The sequence below is a fragment of the Lepidochelys kempii genome, chromosome 27, assembly GCF_965140265.1.
Source record: "Lepidochelys kempii isolate rLepKem1 chromosome 27, rLepKem1.hap2, whole genome shotgun sequence".
NCBI classification, from domain to species: Eukaryota; Metazoa; Chordata; order Testudines; family Cheloniidae; genus Lepidochelys; species Lepidochelys kempii.
This window is the reverse complement of record NC_133282.1, coordinates 4062802-4084575: the sequence shown is the minus strand read 5'-3', so window position 1 is coordinate 4084575 and position 21774 is coordinate 4062802. Positions and strand designations below refer to the sequence as shown.

At 41.1% G+C, this 21774-nt stretch overlaps 1 protein-coding gene across 6 annotated transcripts in view; it reads left to right on the top strand.

Moving 5' to 3' along the window:
• Window positions 1–21774, top strand: part of GPATCH8 (G-patch domain containing 8) — a 78996-nt gene that overhangs the window by 40445 nt on the left and 16777 nt on the right. For 3 of the 6 annotated variants that reach the window (XM_073326077.1, XM_073326078.1, XM_073326079.1), the window contains exons 3-5: window positions 5–77; window positions 14075–14142; window positions 14616–14702. In XM_073326077.1, the coding sequence (XP_073182178.1) occupies window positions 5–77; window positions 14075–14142; window positions 14616–14702 (228 nt within the window). Of the gene's footprint in view, window positions 1–4; window positions 78–12059; window positions 12105–14074; window positions 14143–14615; window positions 14703–21774 lie in introns of all 6 variants that reach the window. The other 3 variants (XM_073326080.1, XM_073326081.1, XM_073326082.1) reach the window with 2 other exon arrangements.

Genomic DNA, 21774 nt, shown 5'->3' with positions numbered 1-21774 from the left:
TCAGGATAATATTGGACACCGCTTACTCCAGAAACATGGGTGGAAGCTGGGCCAGGGATTGGGAAAATCTCTTCAGGGTAAGTTCAAAAGTTTGTATTTGAGAAACAGATTCAAAACCAGATTCATTTTTTAAATTGATTATTTCTGCTGTTTTTCTAGTTTAGATTTCCCCCAAATGCTAATGTATCCAAACAAATGCACTGTTTAATTTTCATGTTTAGCAAGTTGCAAGTGGAAGCTGCTGCCTCCCTTAACTATACAGGTGTGTGTGATGTAGGTTTGTGAATGACTTTGTTTTTGGAGGGAGAGGAATTAACTGCCTACCTAGTAACAGGTAGTTTGTGCAGCTTCTAAAATTACATTAATATTTGTCAGACTGGAACATGCAGATGTTTGGTGTTAAGGGGAACTGGCAAATAAGAAATAGATGTGATGACTTCTATGAACATTCAGTGGTGTCAGAAGCCATTAGAAGGCAAGTAAAAGGGCCCACTGAAGACTGAAGTGGTGGCAGAGGTAAAAAGTGGTATGAGAGCATTGGGAGACCGTTTTAGAGAGCAGGATGTGGCAGTATAAGCAAAATAAATATTCAGTCATCTGCTCTGAAAGCCTACCAACCTCTCTGCAAGAATCCTATTCGACTTTGACCCACTGAAAGCAGGATGAGAAATACCTACCAGAAGACCTAAAACACGATGGCTGGATTGTGTCAACAGACACCTGTCTCTCACAGGCATCCTACCCTGTGACACATTAGGTTTGGCTCAGGACAGCACATGGTGAAAGTGCATAACACCTTTAGTGGTCTCTACATTGTCTAAGCAACACATAAGATTAACTAATCAACCTAACCGTATTGCCAGGCTGGCCTTGCATGTGTTATCAGCTGGGATGGCTTTGTGCATCTCGCCATATGATTAACTTCTGCAGGTTGCAAAGTTGATACTTATCAACATGCTTTTTCATTTTTATGTAGTTTTTAAAAGTCTGATTCTAGGCATAGGAGCAAGGGCTTCCCCTGACTTCCAGTTAACCAAGTAGGGAATAGGTGTATGTCACAATATCTCTGCCAATCATTAAATGGTATACCTCCTCAAATAGAGTCAGAACATTATTTTCACCCTCCCCTTCCTCCTGAGTTTCTTTAAGAACAGTTTTCTGTGCTGTGTGTCTGAGGTATGTTGGCTTTGTCTGTGTTTGTAACATGGTTCAAAACCAGCAAGTTGAGAGTGCATAATTCTGCATCTTCTCTGCATGGATAGTAGCTGCGAGTTTCCAAATTCACACTTGGCAATGGCCAGTGGCAGAATTAACTATAGCTGTTGTAGTACTGATTCTTCCATATGTTAGCTCATTCTCCACAAAGTTCCTAAAACAGGACAACACTTTGCATAGTGGAGTTGTTATATGACTGTTACAAGATATCAGCGCCTTGGTAACTGTTTTTGTAACGCTGATAGGAAATCCAGCATTGCTTGCATAAGGAAACATGTCTATCTGATATCCCTATTAAGTGACAGTTCACATGGTTAGTGTTCAAAGAGCACTGTCCTAAAAGGACTTTCATAGAGTTAAAATATAGCTTCTCTTAACTTATGTATTTAAAATACTAGATTTAAAATAGAGAACATACTTAGATATATCAAATATCTGGTATGATAAGGGCTGCCACCTGTGAACCTACTAACATTATGAAGCTGACTGTTTAACATTTGTTTGGTTCACAGCATACATACACAAATTCAGCAGGGGCATTTGTCCCCTCAGCCCTATATCTCTCTCATGTTGACACATTTTTGGCAAACAGGTTTCATTATTATACACAGTAAAGGCATGTTAGCCAAACCAGTAGCCAGCAAACATTAAAAAAAAAAAACCTGACCGAATAGAGCTCATCAGTTGCCTAGCAACACCTTCAGCACTGGCCGTAAAGAGTGTCTTCTGGAGGTATTTTGCTCCAGAGATTGTATAAGGGTGGTTTTGTCAGGAGCAACATCATGGCAATTGCAAACCATTTCTCCTTTTTTTCTGGGAGAGGAGAGTGGGAGGGATGTGTGTGGAAGAGATGATTCAGGGACTTGGGCTAGTTGAAAAAGTTAGATCACCAATGGCATAGGCACTGACTCCATAGGTGCTCTGTCTCTCAAGCCCCACAGGAGAAAAAAGGGGGTGCTTAGCACCCACCAGTCGCAGCTGTTTGGCTGCTGGTGGGAGCACTTGTGGAAGCGCAGAGAGCCTTGGGGAAGGGGCAGAGTGGGGGCGGCAAGAGGCAGAATGAGGGTGGGGTCTCGGGGTGGAGCACTCACCAAGAAAAATAAAACTCAGCACCTGTGACCAATGGATACCTAGTCAGTAAACTCAATATAGGAACAACTCTCCATAAAGATACAGCATAGGAATGTGAGGGGGCTCCCGCTAATTTTCATTTTGAGGCATTGGAAACGTGCTAAGTGAGATTGAATAGGAGAGGACTAAGTACAGATTGAGGATTCTGAATGAACCAGAAGAGGACTGTGAGGAGGCTAAGTTGAATGTAGAGGGGGAAGAACAAGTTTTCCCCATGGTAGTCAGTGCTGTGAAGCTGACTAACCATAACGCAAAGACAAGGAGGTTAGAACAGTGTGCTGCCTGCCTCCCAGAAGTTGAGAATCTGTTCTGTTAGAAGCTAAATAGGATCACAAAAGCAGCTTGAGAGAAAACACTCAATTCAGATGTTGCAAAAGAGGTTGAGAACCATCGGGCAAAATATTGACTGAAATGTTGTGAACAATATGGAAAATGTAGGTAATAAGTGGATGGCTCAAGTGATCTGTTTTTGTAATATAAATGATGATTCTACAGGAGTATTTACTGACTCTGCCTTGAACACCTGCCTCAGGTTCACACTTGAATAACTTTGCCATTGTCCAGTTGCTTTTGTGAGCAAAGTGTCGTAATTATCCTTCAACATTTCTTTAGTAGATTTACTTATTTTAAGTATTATTAGCAGCATGTGCGTTTTCTTAACTCCTTTCTATGCAGAACACAGAAATTAATGTCTTAAAGAAGTCATGTTAAACTTCCCTTTACCAGAAATTGCCTGTATTTACACACACTGTTGCAGTTTGAATAGTTAGTATACCTGAAGCTTGTAGTCGTGTTGGTTTAAAGTGCTCCCATTGGATTATAGATACCAGATCTAGTTGTTGACTTTCATATATTTTGTCCAAGAGAATATTAATCTGGTGTCTCTGAGAGATACATGAATCAGAATTTAGTATCTTGGTACACTAACCAATAGCTAACTGATAACCCTGTCAGTGTAACAGTTGTTTTAGTGTAAGTTAATATTTCTCTGCTGAATCAAATCATTTTGGTTCTGTTTGTTTGGTCAAGAAGGGAGCTTTGTCGGTAAAAATCTGGGGCTCTGGAGTGTGTGTTTGCTCCTCAAATCGTCTGGTGTGAAGCCTAGGCAACTCCTTTGTGCTCTTTTGTTGCCATAGAAATATTTAGCTACATTCTGTTCCATATAGTCTCTTATACTGTACTCATCACCATAGTATCCGAGTGCCTTCTAGTAGTGCATAAAGTGACATAACATCTGTCGTGTTTTGTGTGTTCTCTCATCTCTTCTCCTGGAGGAGACATGTGCCATAGAGTGTCTTGTTTTGGTAGGATGTCGTTTCAAATATATATGTTGCTGTGTATTAGAAAAGCAATGCTGAGGAAATGTCATGCATGGGGAGCAGAAGGAGGCGAAGTTTGTGATGGTCCTTAGTTCCTGTGTGGGGTGTTCATTTCACAGTCTTGGATCAGCCCCCACGAAAGTGCCATCTCCCACACAGATGAGCTTTATCCTTCTTCTTGTAGAGAGTTCCATTGGGCCAGAGAAGCAAAATTATCAACAGAAGTCTTCATGTAGACTGGGGAGTGCCTTGAAAATAAGAACCAAAACCTTGAACTTGATTTGATATTCTGTGGGAAGTCATTGTAGAAAGTGGAGAATGGGTTTAATATGCAGGTGTTTTATTTAAAGGTGGTATAGCAACACCTAGTGATGTCTCTATTCTCATATCCGTTACACAGGGGACTGAAATATATGGTGGTTATAATAGATGGGGGGGATGCATTGAGGAAAGTGGCAGCCTTATAACTTTGGGGTTCTTTGCTTAAGTCAGTTCGTTATTCAATTATAGAAGGAACTAGTAGTATTTAGGTTTTCTAATACTTTCTTATAAAATGGAGATCTTGGGGGCAAGAAGTGCCAACACCTTTGCATGCAACAGGGAGATGGTCCTTGGCCCTGAGAAATGCCTTTTCTCTTTCACGGCATTTAGTTGAGATGCTGTGGAAGATCATCATTTTCTTTTTTCAGAGTAGCAGCCGTGTTAGTCTGTATCAGCATGAAGAAAAGGAGTACTTGTGGCACCTTAGAGACTTGACTTAAATTTATTTGAGTATAAGCTTTCGTGGACTACAGCCCACTTCATTGGATGCCTAGAATGGAACATATAGTAAGAAGAAATGTATACATACAGAGAACATAAAAAGGTGGAAGTAGCCATACCAACTGTAAGAGGCTAATTAATTAAGAGGAGCTATTATCAGCAGGGGAAAAAACAACTTTTGAAGTGGTAATCAAGATGGCCCATTTCGGACAGTTGACACGAAGGTGTGAAGATACTTAACATGGGGAAATAGATTCAATTAGGGTATGACCGAGCCATTCTCGGTCTCTGTTCAAACCTAACTTAATGGTATACCATTGGTACACTAATTGAATCTATTTCCCCATGTTAAGTATCCTCACACCTTCGTGTCAACTGTCGGAAATGGGAGATCTTGATTACCACTCCAAAAGTTAAGGAGTACTTGTGGCACCTTAGAGACTAACCAATTTATTTGAGCATGAGCTTTCGTGAGCTATGCATCCGATGAAGTGAGCTGTAGCTCACGAAAGCTCATGCTCAAATAAATTGGTTAGTCTCTAAGGTGCCACAAGTCCTCCTTTTCTTTTTGCAAAGGCAGACTAACACGGCTGTTACTCTGAAACTCCAAAAGTTGTTTTTTCCCCTGCTGATAATAGCTCCTCTTAATTAACTAGCCTCTTACAGTTGGTATGGCTACTTCCACCTTTTTATGTTCTCTGTATGTATAAATTTCTTCTTACTATATGTTCCATTCTAGGCATCCGATAAAGTGGGCCGTAGCCCACAAAAGCTTATGCTCAAATAAATAAATGTGTTAGTCTGTAAGGTGCCACAAGTCCTCCTGTTCGTTTTCTTTTTGTTGCTTATGTTATCAGCAACATTTTGACAACATGTCAAAATCACTGAACGTGAATATTCTGAAAGGTCAGCCACACCTGCCTCCACAGCATCAGCAATGCACACTGCACTGGGAATCTCAGGAGCAGACAGCCTCTCTGTGATTGGGGGAAAGAGCCACCATGCTGGGCTCTTTTGGATAGCCCACCCTTCCAGACCTAGCATATGCGCCTTGTAACCAATCCTCCTCTTTGGGTGCACCACGTGAGGCCATGAGCTCCTTTCCCAAAGGCCTGCTCCTCTCCCCAGGATAAATTGCCTTTACCTGCTGCCCAGCTAATATTCCGGTAGCCCAAGCTGTGCTGAAAGTTCGTGGTTCAAACCTTAGTGATGTTGCATGGGATGGGGAGGTGTTACAGCAACACTTAGTGTTTTTAGCTTTTTCCTTTTATAAAACCTAGTGAATTACACACACACACACACACACACACACACACACACACACACACACACACACACACACACACACACACACACACACACACCCCCTCCCCTGTTAAAAGAATGTTATTTGGATTTCAAAGTCAAACACTTGAAAGTTAGAAAATGTCAGGATTTAGGTTGTGTATGCAACCTTACTTCTGCCTCTTGTGCATATGCATTATGATAGTTTTTATTTACATGATCACTACTAAGTCAGTACAAAAACTGTGTATAGACCAGGCCTGTTTTTTGTACAGGACCCTTTCCTCATTCAGAGCACAGGGTATATGGTATTAAACTAGGGGTGGGCAAACTGCAGCCCATGGGCCATATTCGGCCCACCAGCCGATTTAATCGGGCCCTCGAGCTCCCGCTGGGGAACAGGGCCTGAGGCTTGCTGGGCTCCAGCTGGGGAGTGGGGTCGGGGACTGCTCTGAGTGCATGTGCCGTGGCTCTGCATGTCTCCTGGAAACAGCGGCTTGTCCCCCCTCTGTGTGCCGCCCCTGCAGCTCCCATTGGCTGCAGTTTGCGGCTAATGGGAGCTGCGGGGGTGGTGCGTCAGGTGGGGCGGCGTGCAGAGCCACCTAGCCACACGTCCGCCCAGGAGCCAAAGGGGGGGACATGTCACTGCTTCCAGGAGCTGCTTGAGGTAAGCACCACCCGGAGCCTGCATCCCTGAGTCCCTTCCACCCCCCAGCTCTGATCCCCTCTGAACCCCTCAGTCCCACCCTGGAGCAGCACCTTCCTACACACCAAATCCCTCGTTCCCAGCTCCACCCCAGAGCCTGCACTTCCAGCCGAAGACTTCACCCCAAGCCCGGAGCCCCCTCCTGCACCCTGAACTCCTCATTTCTGTGCCCACGCCAGAGCCAACACCCCCAGCCGGAGCCCTCACCCCCTCCCGCACCCCAACCCCAATTTCATGAGCATTCATGGCCCGCCATACAATTTCCATAGAATATCAGGGTTGGAAGGGACCTCAGGAGGTCATCTAGTCCAACCCCCTGCTCAAAGCAGGACCAATCCCCAATTAAATCATCCCAGCCAGGGCTTTGTCAAGCCTGACCTTAAAAACTTCTAAGGAAGGAGATTCTACCACCTCCCTAGGTAACGCATTCCAGTGTTTCACCACCCTCCTAGTGAAAAAGTTTTTCCTAATATCCAACCTAAACCTCCCCCACTGCAACTTGAGACCATTACTCCTTGTCCTGTCCTCTTCTACCACTGAGAATAGTCTAGAACCATCCTCTCTGGAACCACCTCTCAGGTAGTTGAAAGCAGCTATCAAATTCCCCCTCATTCTTCTCTTCTGCAGACTAAACAATCCCAGTTCCCTCAGCTTCTCCTCATAACTCATGTGTTCCAGACCCCTAATCATTTTTGTTGCCCTTCGCTGGACTCTCTCCAATTTATCCACATCCTTCTTGAAGTGTGGGGCCCAAAACTGGACACAATACTCCAGATGAGGCCTCACCAATGCCGAATAGAGGGGGACGATCACGTCCCTCGATCTGCTGGCAGTGCCCCTACTTATACATCCCAAAATGCCATTGGCCTTCTTGGCAACAAGAGCACACTGCTGACTCATATCCAGCTTCTCGTCCACTGTCACCCCTAGGTCCTTTTCCGCAGAACTGCTGCCTAGCCATTCGGTCCCTAGTCTGTAGCGGTGCATTGGATTCTTCCATCCTAAGTGCAGGACCCTGCACTTATCCCTATTGAACCTCATCAGATTTCTTTTGGCCCAATCCTCCAATTTGTCTAGGTCCCTCTGTATCCTATCCCTGCCCTCCAGCGTATCTACCACTCCTCCTAGTTTAGTATCATCCGCAAATTTGCTGAGAGTGCAATCCACACCATCCTCCAGATCATTAATGAAGATATTGAACAAAACCGGCCCCAGGACCGACCCCTGGGGCACTCCACTTGATACCGGCTGCCAACTAGACATGGAGCCATTGATCACTACCCGTTGAGCCCGACAATCTAGCCAGCTTTCTACCCACCTTATAGTGCATTCATCCAGCCCATACTACTTTAACTTGCTGACAAGAACCCAGACATGCCCAGATGTGGCCCTGGGGCCAAAAAGTTTGCCCACCCCTGTGCTAAAGGAAAGAATTGCAGTTTTTGATTGATTTAAGCTTTTTGAAGGATTCCTGCCTTATTAACATGAGAAGTTCAAAGGTGTGAAGGGAGCAAGGCAGGGGACTGCAAGAAGAAAGGATGGTCTTGTGGTTAAGATAGGTGAGTGTTTCACAGGAGAACCCAGTTCTCTCCCTGCCTCTAATGGCCATCTTGTGGTATGCTACTGAACAAGCCACTAATACCAAATTTTGGCAGGTGGCCACTAATTGTGCATACCTCATTTTCTGGGTACCCACCTTTGAGGTACCTGGGGACTGATATGCAGAAGTTCTGAGCACTCAAGCAGCTGAAGTTAATGGAAGCTGTGGATGCTCAGCACCTCTGGCAGTAAAGTAGCGTGGTCTGGAGCAATGAGAGTCTGGAGGTCCTTAATTCTAGTCCTGGCTCTGTCGCTGATTCACTGAGTGGTGTCAGGAAAATATTTGTCTCAGTTTGCCCAGCTGTAAAATGGAGGTAAAAATGCTGTCATCTCACAATGGGAAAAAAAGTTTCTGAGGCCCTCAAATACTACAGTGATGAGCTCCCGAGAAAAAGACCATGAGGCAATGAATTTAGCTCCAGTGTAGAATAAATAAAGCAGCATTACGAATGATGAGGATAAAAATATTGAACTGCTGCCGTATTCCCAGAGCGCTGTCTATCTTGGGCACTAAATGAGGCAGACATCCTATAGAAAAAACCAGTATTGTAGTGAAGGACTGTATCAAACAGCATATTACCAGGGGCAGAATGCAGGTTGCACGGGCAGCCTAACTTCTGACATACTCTGATTTCCAGGTGCATGACATTGCAGCCTCAATGCTTTTAATAGATTCCTGCTTAAAGTTAGGAAGTAAAGAAACTGGAAAACATACTTTTAAATATTTCCATTACAATAGCTGTTTCCGTTACTGTGTCAAAATACATGAGTTATGACAGGGCCCAAAGGGAGATTTGACTTGATGTATCAGGTCTGAGCCTCCTTATGAGAGCAAAACTGTTGCCACGCTTGTTTATAATGGACAAGATCCTTCCCTTAATGATGGAGTATGGTTTTGTGGATCCTTTGAACACAATATAATAAATTGATCCATTATTCTTTCAGTGACATGAGTACATCATAATGGAGAGAAATGATCTTCTCTTGACCTAATATCAGACTTCGGTGTGTTTTGGGCCTGATATGCTGCCAGAACTATTCATAGTACAATAAAATTGTGCAAATGGCCATTTCTGGTTTTGGCCACAGATGAACTGCCTTCCAACCCCATGAAGTAGTCTCAAACCCACAGAACCATTGCTTGGTTCTGTCTACTTACGAAGCACCAACACCGTGCTCACTGTTGTACAAGACACAAAGGAAGACCCTGCTGCTTCCCTGAAGAACTTATATTCTATATAAGCAAAGGAATGCTCAATACAATCCAAATAGACATGCATACCTACTATGGTATGCCTCCCAGGTTATGCCCTTCATTGCAGGGCTTCATGATTTGGACAGGATATCCAGAGCTCATGCTTGGGCTAGATCACATCTGGACACCTTACTAAAAAAGGCTTGCCTTTCTTTTAATCTGCTTTGTGTTGCAATGACCATACCAAGAGTTAAAGAAGTAAATGGTGCTCTTCTGAGCTCAACAATACTGCTTCTGGTTGGGCAGTAAGAGGAGTTGTTGAACCTCTGAAGGGTTGCCCTCCAACAAGAATTGACTATGTCACCCCCCTGTTAGTCCCTTCCTGGCTTGCAAAATGAGAGAATTGGAATCTCCCACTTGGCAGCACATTTGTGGTCATATAGGTATTGTAGACATACAATAAGTGCTGGCAAAATTTTCATTTTAGAGTAAAACAGTAGTTCTCAAACTATTGTATTGGTGATCCCTTTCACATAGCAAGCCTCTGAATGCGACCCCCGCCTTATAAATTAAAAACACTTTTTAATATATTTAGCACCATTATAAATGCTGGATGCAAAGCGGGGTTCGGGGTGGAGGCTGCCAGCTCGCGACCCCCCCCCAGGTAATAACTTTGCCACCCCCTGAGGGGTCCCGACCCCCAGTTTGAGAATCCCTGTACTAAAAAAATAAAAATAAAATCAGTCTTCAACTATGAAAATAAAATCCTTCTTTACTCCTTCAAATCCTTTTTTAGAGGCAGTATGGTATAGTAGTTAGAGGTCTAACCACCACAGGATAAGTACTACTAGTGTTCATGTGTGACTGAGACAGCCAGTTTGACTTTCAGAGCCCACGCTGAGTTTGTGGAATGAGTAGTTAAAAATAACTATTTACTTGTGGGTTGTGCAAATTCAATCAAATTAATTGACACAGTAAACATAGAACCTAATGATGCCATTATCATGCACACTTAACTTTTCAAAGCTACCATTAGACAGCTTTGCTTCTTATTTTCACCCTGTTTCCAAGTTTTAGTACTTTTTAAGCACATCCAATTTAGAACCCCCTGAAAAACACATCCAGTTTCGTTTTCATTAGTGTTATGAGAATAACAATAAAAGCAAAACATCCTCTGCACTCTGTGTGACTTTATCACACACTCCTTTAAGAAATGTGTGTTATAAAAATAACTGAATTCAGAGGAACTGACACCTACTGAGATTCTGCAAGGTGTCTTCCTTCAGTCCATTTCCTCCCCTCCCCCCATGCTTGTTGGATTATCTTTCAGACTTTTGCAGATCACTGAGCAGATCCAGTGCTTCAGTGTGAAATGTAACTTGCAGGACAGATTTAAAGGCTGAACAATTTTCAGAGATCTGGAGAGAAGTCCTGCTTTTTTTTTTTTTTTGATGAAAAAATGAAGTGAGCTATAGCTCACGAAAGCTTATGCTCAAATAAATTGGTTAGTCTCTTAAACATGCCATTTGGCTTCGGTCACATCATCCTTGCTATGAATCTTGTCTGAAAAGAAAAGGGATTGTGACTTTGCTCTAGAGAGTACAACTTGTCTGATTTGTTTGGAGGAAAAAACAAGAGTGTCATCTGTGTGATTCACCTTTTTGAAGTGGACTAGTTGTTGGTGCCGATCCTACATAGCCATATGACCGTTTGAGTTCCTGCCCTTCCTTGAAACCTCAACAACAATCCCTTTAGAGGGGTAGAAACTAAACACAGCTCTAAGGAGATTCACTTAAAATCTGAGAGAACCCAAATCTACGGCTACTTGTGAAATGCTTAAGATCACATTGTGGTATGAACTAACCAAGATCTGCTTATTTTTCTTGCACTGGTCGTCAGAGATCCCTCACTTTTTCCCTTTGTTCTCTACCCCTACCCCACTAGGCTTCACATTGCAGTCAGCGGGGTTAGATGTGTGTTTGTTCCCTAGCTAGTCGTTACATTTCTCTGGAGTCCGCCAGAGTGGCTTACTAGCATGAAACTGAAAAAAGGAGGAGTCCTTGTGGCATCTTGGAGACTAACAAATCAAATAAATGTGTTCATCTCTAAGGTGCCCCAGGGACTCCTGGTTGGTTTTGCTGATACAGACTCACACGGCTACAGCTTTCCCCTCTGAAAGCTGTTAGGATGAAACTGAAGTCTCCCAGTTGCTGTGGGCTCAGATTCTGGTCTTCTGCCTGGCGGCGCGTTGCCTGCACCCCACGCCGTTGGGCCTGCCTCCGCTATTTTAGTGACAGAAGCGCTCAGCGCTGCACATAGTTGCAATTTGTGTTTGCGCTACTAGAACCTGGTGCCTGCTTGGCCAGCTGCCAGGGTCGGCCAGCTCTCCCTCCCGATGAAACAAGGATGGTTCTAATTAAACTCAGGCAGCAGTTTGAGTAGTTAAAAAGTAACATTTCCCTTCTCTTGTATGAACACGCTATACCTGTGTGAAATGCCTCCTTGACTTCTTGCCCTTTAAAATATTTTTAATTACCTCAAGATCTTGATTTTTAAAATCTACATATTTGAATTTGAAAAAATGCAGCATCTCTTAAAACTGATTAATCACCAGGAGGTGAACCTCTTCCAACACCTGCTAAATCCTAAGCGAGAGCAGTTGTGAAAGCAAACAGTAGCTGCTCAAAACTGACCCCCTCCTATCTCCCCCATGCCACAGGGCGAAGTGTGGCAGTGGGGATGGAGGGGTGACGAAGAAGCCTTTAACCCATCCTGTCTGCCTACTGCCAACGGCCTATTTTCTGCCCCTAAAGGTTTCTGCCTAACAAATGGTGTTTCTTTTTTACAGCATTTTGATCCTGGACTTGTTGTGGTGATGGTAAACTTAGCAGTGGTAATTTTTTATTTTCAGACTGAATTACTCCTTTTGTCATCAGTGCACCAATATGTTAGGCTTACTTTCTCTGTTGTAGCCTTCATCCTTCTGCTTGGTCTTTCATTTCCTTTCCTTTCTTTATGCACACTTGTCTGATCCTTGTTCATTAAAGGGTATTGCTAAGAAGGGATGTTTCTGTTTGTGTTAGAACTGCCAAAAATCAGTTTAAACATAAAATTCTAATACTGTCCAAACTTGATTTTCCCCAACGTGATGGGCACTAGCACTTGCTACTGCAATTTATGAATTTTAAAAACTTTGACTGCCTTAGAAGGCAAAAGTACTGACTCATTGTTTGTATACAGGGGTTTACCAAGGTAATGAGCTTGCATATAAAGATTGATTCTTGCAGAAACAAAACAAAAACTGGAAAACAAAACAAAATAAATTCTTTTTGCACTTGTTCTCAATCATTCTATTGGGTCTACCTTTTACCAGTAAATCCCTGGCTGAGACGTTATGAAAGTGATATTGCACCTAGGAAGTCATTTTTATAACCTGTCTTTAATTTGGTCCTTTTGCTAAAGATTGCAGTCACTGCTTACTTATTATACCATTGGGCGTAAGAGAAACTTAATCTGGGTGAAAATTTTACTGTTAATACCTACATGAAAGCTAAATAGCTAAAAGCTGTTTTGGGTTGGCTGAGCTGGCTTAATAAATATATTTATCTTTGGACTTGTTACGTGCCCAACTAAACGATCTCTGGGCATATGTACAAAAATATAAAAATGCAGTTGTTATAAATATAAAACTAAATACATGTCTGAAGTGGAAATTAATCGTACTTATTTCCTAGTTTAATTATTAAAAATACACCTGTCTTTAACAATCCTTAGGATCTCCTTGATGTCCCTGTGGAGTTGGAGGTCCATGGATTAATAGTTTTTGAAGGAGCTAGAAAGAGTTTCCCTTGGAGAACAGAGAAACTTGATGTAAATCAGAGGCTTTTCTGACGTGGTTTAAGAACTAAACCTTTTTTGTGCATGTGGATTGAAATAGTGTCTTAATTTTGGCATGATTAAAACTAGATCTTTTAGCCCAAAGGTATAATATATGTGTATAACAAAACAATTGTTTACACCAACCCAAGAATAATAATAAGGGAAGTAAACATTCTGTTTTTTTACTCAAGGTATGCACCGGATAAGGTAAGTACTTCTCAGTGGGCTTACATCACAACAAACAGTGCAAGTTGTGATGTAAAAAAGCTGTGGTAGTAAAGTGCTTGTCTGCCCCATTTTGCTTTGTTTGGCTGGTTATGAGTGGATTAAAGATATGTAAAAATCTCCAGCATAGTTTGATTAGTTCAAAGTCAATTTTCTTCGCAACTAGTCCTTTTCACAGCTTACAGGTTACACAGTAAGTAATAGAGCGGTTCTTGGTGGGAACGTTAGGAAGCAAGTTGTGATTAAATACCTGTTCTGGAACTAGTGCTCATTTTTTCATGAGAGAATTCTGGCCTACCCATGGCATCAGTTCATTTTTTTTTAATTAATAAGATGCAAAACTTGGGAAACTAATGAGTTGTACAATAAAACATGTTTGGTACTTGTTTTTCCACTGAGGGGTCAGAAGATCAGGGTTATGATCGAATAGTGTGAGGGTAATGAGAAAAGATCCTTTTAATCTCCTGGTGCCAGGACTTGGCAATGTTGAACATTAACCAGTTATGCAAAATGTACTTGTGGTTAATGTTCTGAGATTATAAGCACCAAAGGTCTAATGAGTACAGTTAACCTTAACAGGTTTGGAGCTGAGAGAAGCAGGTTTGGATGTAAGCTGTGAGAATGGCTTGTGTTTGGTTCACTGTAGCTTTCTGGTCTCTGCACTCAAAGGCAAGATCTCTAACCACCCAAACCTAATGTGTAAAGTGAGCTGTTGGAGCAGACTTGGCCTCTCACCTTGTTTGTGTGTTTCTGTTACAGGTAGAACAGATCCCATCCCTATCGTCGTCAAGTATGATGTCATGGGCATGGGCCGGATGGAAATGGAGGTAAGTTGATCCTGATACATCTTATTCTAAAATGCATTGCTTAATTTACATTGGGTCCAAAAGTGCAATCGGATAATGATGTAAAAGTAAGAACTTTGAGCAGCAAAGCTGGAGAAAAACTTTGCCTTAAATCTGAACTATAGGAAAAGCTTTTCTCCTCAAAACACATACTTCAGTTACCCATGGTTTACTGACTTTTGAGGCCTGGACTCTTTTCTTTAATTCCTTGGCTGTGTGAGTTGGGTTTCCATAAAGCTGAGCCCATTATTGGCAATGGATGTGCCTGCTGGAAACCAGCAGCATGGAAGGGTTAATGAACTATTTTGTAGGCAATGGGATGGCAAAGCAAGGAAAGTTAAGCACAATACTCACAAAGATTCCGTTTTTAAACACTTGAATAAATGACATTTTCTTGGCTGTTTGGGTACCACCAAGAATTTACGGGAGTAATTGCATATGTTCTTGTTGCTAAGCTTGATTATGCCGAAGATGCCACTGAACGGAGGCGTGTACTGGAGGTGGAGAAAGAAGACACCGAAGAGCTGAGGCAGAAGTATAAGGTACTTAAATGAACACATTGATGCCTGAGTTTCTATGGGCTGAATGGGAGAGACTTAGTTCTGCTAGGACAGAGCAGTCTGGTCATTCAACTCCAGTACTGATGGCACTAGTTAGTTACTCCTTGGTTGTATAAAATCATGTGCTTTGCTTCTCTCTTCTTTCTTTAATATGACTGCTGAATGCAGCATTGCCAGTTGAAGGTCCCCTGTTTAGTCACAGAACAGCTACTGCATGGGCAACAGCTATGCAAGTTTCTACAACACTGCCCCCTTCCACTGTGCCTCATCCCTGACCTGGATGGTAAAAAGGAAGTGTCGGTCTCTGTGGCCTATTTAATAGCCCTTAGCTTTCTGCTGAACCTGCCCACAGAGGGCTCATTTGTGCAAAATCAACAGGTGGAGTTCATATTATCACTCAACTGGAAAATGGAGTGAGTAGACCTCTTTGTATTGCCTCTGATTCCCTCAATAAATGGAATATCACTGTAATATTGAATAAATGCTGGTTTTATTAGAAGGCAGCAACCCTGCTCTGGTGTAGAAAAAATTGATTGACTGCATCTACTTAGCAGAATTTTTATATGCTGCCAATATATACAGCATTGTCGTGTCAGTTCTGAAGCAAGAATTTTTCCTGTTATATAGTCTGCAAAAGCCTGTGTTTAGCAAGCCAATGCGCTGCTGTGTTTTTTAATAATAAAATTAGGCTACCCTACTGGCACTGAACATGCTCCATTGCAGTGTATCTGGGTTCAGGACCAACAACTGACTTTCCTGTTTTGAGACCAATGGAGAGTGTATTGTCTCCAGGGTATTGGCTGGTAAGCAGAAGAAGGGATATGGAACAGTGCGTTTCCTGTGAAACACATTAAATCTTGGGAAAACTTGCTCATTCAGCTGTCCGGGGGCGTCTGCGGTGATAAGGATGAAGAAAAGTAGCAAGATACTAGATTTAAGGCATCCATTTTACCTAAAGTTTCATGCTTTTGGGAGTGGTGGACAGAGTTCCAACTGCATTAAAGTAAAACAAAGCCATGTCAATTATAAAATACTTGCCACTTCATTGGTGAGATAGGTGGCACTGAAAGCAGTTTATTCAACAGTAATACCTGTATGCTCCCTCTTACTTTGTTTTTTCTTTATTAATTAAGACCGTAACTTGCCTGTTACATGAACTTCTGTGATATTTGCCGTTTATTTTTATAATGATCATGTTAATTATTTCTGAAAATTACCCCTTAGTTTTGAACTGAAGTGCAGTTAAACAGGTCTTTTGTCATATTTAAAAGGATAGTATGTTTTTAAATGGTCATTTGCAGATTATAGTAAACAGTACATTTCCATATGTCCCTTTGGCACATTTCTACTTTAATATAGTCAAAATGTGTCTTTCATTTTGGTGTGGCATACTGTCCGACAAACCATTCACACAATGCAGAAGAAGTGAGGCTTTAGTTCTGACATTAGCTGTTAGAAAGCAATGTGTGACTAAAAGCTGGAATTTGTTTTCCTTGGTCGTGGTTTCCCTACAATATACCCCAAGCTGTGCTGCCAAGGATCTGTAGGCAACAACAGCTGAAGGCTATAATTTATATCTGCATTACATATTGGTGGGCAGGAAGCCCTTCTTCTCTTTTGTGAATTGTGTAATGTCTTATCTTATTCTGCATTGCTGTTTTTATAGCAGAGTTCTTAGAGTTTTTCCGATTACCTTTTCAAATGCAATTGAATGTGTGTATTATTTTTACAACTGAAAGTGTATTGCCTTTGTAACTCTTTTTTAAATCTATCTTTTTGCCAGCATTCAGAGCACGTTCTTTAAGAAACTGTTATTGAGAGCACTGACAAGTTTCTCCCAACACAGATTTGTTTTATTAGCATGCTTTATCACTAGGCTATTGCATTTCTGTATTAATCTATGGAAGTCTCCCCAAGCACAATTATTTCACTGCTTTAGAGCAAGCCATTATGTAATTGCCAACTGTGGCCACATTATTATTAGCCATTCACGGGGTCTCAAAGGAATTTCAGATAGTTCTCCAACCAAAAGTGAAGCAAGAAACTGTTTAATTTCCTTCCCTGGTGTAGATTCTAAGCAGGACTATTAGAAGAGTTACATTGTTCGGCCACGGGATGTTCTTTAATCTTTTTAAAGGTTCAGGGGAGGAAATCTGCACATGGTTTCAGAAGCAGAACTTTAAATGCCATTGTTCTCCAAACCTCATGTTGTTTTGCTTTCCTTTTCTAGCATCTTCATACTGAACATTTCTAGACTCAAGCCCTTACTTTTTTCATATCCATGTCCTTAGATAGTAAACACATTCTTCATATTGAAGCTGTGACTTAAAATAGATTTTTACCTAAATGTTCAAAATCCCTTTAAAAAAATTGTAATACCTTGTAACAATAAGGTCTTAGTGAGGATTTTTTTCCATGTGCTCTAAGAAATATTTGAACTTAATCTTGCATTTTAGAAATATGTCAACCTGTATAACGCTCACCTTTAACAGTTTAAAAAACATAATTCACACATGAGGAGTCAAGACATTAAAAAGCAACTAATTCCTCTTGGAGAAATTCCTAGCCAGTGTATTTAGAAGCATTTTTGCATGTACGCTGGTGGTTTTTCTATTTCCTGTATTTTCTGTTCTTTAAGGATAGTAGCATGAGGATTCAGAGCTCATCTGCACCAGGTATTTATTCTCTGTAAAGAGTCATAAGCTTGTTTTTAGTGACATCACAACTGGTTTGTGGTAGAAAGAATTGAGGTTACAAATTTAAACTGTAACTTCAGAGGAGCAGCAAGCAGCTGGTGCAGATGAACTCCAAGGGTTCTCGTCTCGAATAAATAAATGCATAATTATAGCACTGCATTAGACTTACTGTAGTTCAGAATGTAGGCTTTCTTTAGAAACCCCTTCTCAGCCTTGAAGTTACAATTTTAACAAATAATCCTTTCAAGCTGAAAGCTGAGCTTTGAGCATATAAAGTGGTTTAAAAATGCTAACTACTCTGAAAAATCTGGCCCTATGCATCTCAAAATGGGCACCCAAATCTTTTATGTATAAGCTGGATAAGTAAAACAGAATGTGTGCACGCATAAGCACATTGTGGATGCTGTTTTGTAGCTCAGGGTTGAAGGAATGCAAGAATCTATCCACCGATCTGTACTTGATATAAAGAATATCTTGCTTTCTGGTTCTTACAGCTAATGGAGAATCTGTGTCAGCTCAGTAAGTGAAGCTACTGTTTTGTGATGCAGCGTTCCTGGTTCAAGTTCATAAATAAATATCAAATGAGGACAAGCCTTCATTTGAATTTTACTGGGTTGCATCCCTCAATCATGGGTCATTTTCTTGACTGGATACACTTATTCGTATAGTACTCTTGTATATAATAATCTTAATATTTCTCACAGATTTTGTGAGAGGATAAAATAATGGAACAACTGGGAAAGGTTGGTGACCACTGCTCACCATGGACGGAACCCAGCATAAATTTTACATGATGTTTTGCACTATGTAAGCCCTAGAAGGCCACATGCATTGCAGGTGCATTGGCTGTAATTTCAGTGGAGCTGTGCCTGCTTATTCCAGTGGTGAATTTGGCCCAGTGTTTCTAATTAAAACTGATTCTTCTGATCCCTTAGATGGTAGTTGCTATCTTGCTGAAAAGTGGATTGTTACCAGGAGTCCTTTGTGAAATCCAATGTCAGTTTGAGTACCAGTCTCTCTTGTGCCCGTGTTAGTTTAAGACATAAGACCTTCACTGTATAGTAATTAATGAAAGTGAACATATACATTAGTTATCTTTCAGAACATGATTAAAGTAAAACTAATTGACAGTCTAGCATACTGCTCCCCAACAGATTGTTATACTAATTTACATTAATGTAAATTTAATGTATTTAAGATAAATTATTTTTAAACAGTTAAAAGTAGGATTTCAGTTTTGGAACTGCTAGCAAACCCTAATCTCTGTGGTATTACGGGTTCCTTCTGTATAACAGAAAATCAACCTGAATTTCTTTTTATGCTGGTCAACTTTTTGCAGGTGCCATTTCCAAGGTGCTACAATGCACTTTCACTCTTCAGAGTGCTTATGGTTTGTTTTACCCCAGAGTTTAGTAGTCACCGGGAATATATCAGATATAATAATGTTGCCATTGCATGCTTTATCCTGTAACACAAGGGAAATTTATTCTTCAATATATGTTTGTACAAAAGTTTCCAATCAGCCTTGTTTGAAATAAACTAGGGCTGTCAAGCAATTAAAAAAATTAATCGCGATTAATCGCACTGCTAAACTATAATAAAATACCATTTATTTAAATAGTTTTGAATGTTTTCTACTTTTTTCAAATATATTGATTTCAGTTACAACACAGAATACAAAGTGTACAGTGCTCACTTTATATTTTTGATTACAAGTATTTGCAGTGTGAAAAAAACAAAAGAAATAGTATTTTTCAGTTCACCTAATAAAAGTACTGTATTGCAATCTCTTTATCATGAAAGTTGAACTTAAAATGTAGAATTATGTACAAAAAAACTGCATTCAAAAATAAAACAATCTAATATTTTAGAGCCTGCGAGTCCACTCAATCCTATTTCTTGTTCAGCCAGTTGCTCAGACAAACAAGTTTGTTTACGTTTTCAGGAGATATGGTAAACAAGAAGTGGGCAGCATGTCACCTGAAAGTGAGAACAGGTGTTCGCATGGCACTGTTGTAGCTGGCGTTGCAAGATATTTACAGGCCAGATTTGCAAAAGATTCATATGTCCCTTCATGTTTCAACCACCGTTCCAGGGGATATGCGTCCATGCTGATGACGAGTTCTGCTCGATAGCCATCCAAAGCAGTGCGAACCGATGCATGTTCATTTTCATGATTTGAGTCAGATGCCACCAGTAGAAGGTTGATTTTCTTTTTTGGTGCTTCAGGTTCTGTAGTTTCTACATCAGAGTGTTGCTCCTTTAAGACTTCTGAAAGCATGCTCCACAACTCGTCCCTCTCAGATTTTGGAAGGCACTTCAGATTCTTAAACCTTGGGTCGAGAGCTATAGCTATCTTTAGAAATCTCACATTGGTACCTTCTTTGCGTTTTGTGAAATCTGCGGTGAAAGTGTTCTTAAAATGAACATCGTGCTGCGTCATCATCTGAGACTGCTATAACATGAAGTATATGGCATAATGTGGATATAACCGAGCAGGGGACGTACAATTCTCCGCCAAGGAGTTCAGTCACAAATTTAATTAATGCATTATTTTTTTAATGAGTGTCATCAGCATAGTGATGGAATGGTGGCCAAAGCATGAAGGGGAATATGAATGTTTAGCACAGGGGTCAGCAACCTGCGGCATGCGAGCTGATTTTTAGTGGCACTCTGCTGCCAGCCGGGGTCCCAGCCGCCGGCCCCACTCAGCCCACTGCCAGTCTGGGGTTCCAGCCGCCAGCCCCTGGCACGCAAAACCTAAAATTACAGTAAATAAATCAAAACTTGGCACACCACTTCTCAAAGATTCCCTGGTTTAGCATATCTGGCATGTAAATACCTTGCAATGCGGGCTACAAAAGTGCCATGCAAATGCCTGTTCTCACTTTCTGGTGACATTGTAAATAAGAAGAGGGCAGCATTATCTCCTGTTAATGTAAACAAACTTGTTTGTCTTAGCGATTGGCTGAGCAAGAAGGACAATTGAGTGGACTTGGAGGCTCTAAGGTTGTACATTGTTTTGTTTTTGAGTGCAGTTATGTAACAAAAAAAAATCTAGCTTTGTAAGTTGCACTTTCATGACAGAAATTGCACTCCAGTACTTGTATGAGGTGAATTGAAAAATACTGTTTCTTTTTTATCATTTTTACAGTGTGAATATTTGTAATCAAAAATAATAAACGCTTTGATTTCAGTTACAACACAGAATACAATGTGTATGAAAATGTAGAAAACCATCCAAAATATGTAATTCCTTTCAGTTGGTGGTCTGGTTTTAACAGTGCGATTAAAACCACAACTAATTTTTTTAATCGCGATTAATTATTTTTAGTTAATCACCTGAGTTAACTGCGATTTAATCGACAGCCCTAAAATAAACACTTTCTTCTCAGCTCCTGAAGGGCAAAACTCCTTAAAATCATCCTTGGGTTTGGTATTGCTATTAACGTACCAATTGTAATAATTTGGTTTGTGAAGTAGGATGGGTAGGCCCAGGGTTTTAGGTAGTAACAGACTGGCCTTTCATTTCCAATAGCAGGTCCAGCTCAGAACTACATTTCAGAATAATTACAACAGCCAATTTGGCTAATCATCGAATAACTGGTGTCCAGATCACTGATGTATAGTAGGAAAGCTGCTTTATAGGCTGAACCCAGCAGACCTGGTTGGAGCACCGTGGAGTTAAACCGTGGTCTTTGTGCTGTGAGATTAATTGGCTGGATTAGGATTTGTACTGTGAGAGGAGAGAATGGAACAATGGGACCCAGAGCCTTTTGGCATTATCACAGTACAAAAAATAACCGTCCTTTCTAAGGAGTGGTAACAGTTCACTTAAAATTATATCAACCACAAAATATCTCCACCACCATTGGGATGTTAAATTCATGTGCATTTGATGGTAGACTGATCTAGCTGGCACGATTGCTGTGCATACATCTTCACTTTAAAAATTCAGTTTCCCCATTATTTCTGGTAAACTGCAGCTACCTGTGCACCTTCTCATGCAGCCGTCACCCTACTGGGGCACAACTTCACTTGTTTTAACTAAATCTAGTGGGCATCCTCATTCCTGGTATAGTTTAATAGAATTTGGTAGAAATACACCAGGGATGAACTTGATCTGCAGGTGTTACTGCATTGCTGTTCTTAGTTTGTGCTTGTACTCATCCTTGTTGAATTACATACCACTTAAGATTAGATAGAAAAGCTCCAGGTATCCCTCAAAACGCAGAGAATGTCAATACTTGTAGATGGAGTTTTGTGTTCCACAGCAGCGAGATTGATCTTTGGGTGGGTTAAGGAAGTTCAGTCGGCATTTTGGTCTTAGCTTTATGTGAAGTAGCAGCTGCCAGTTT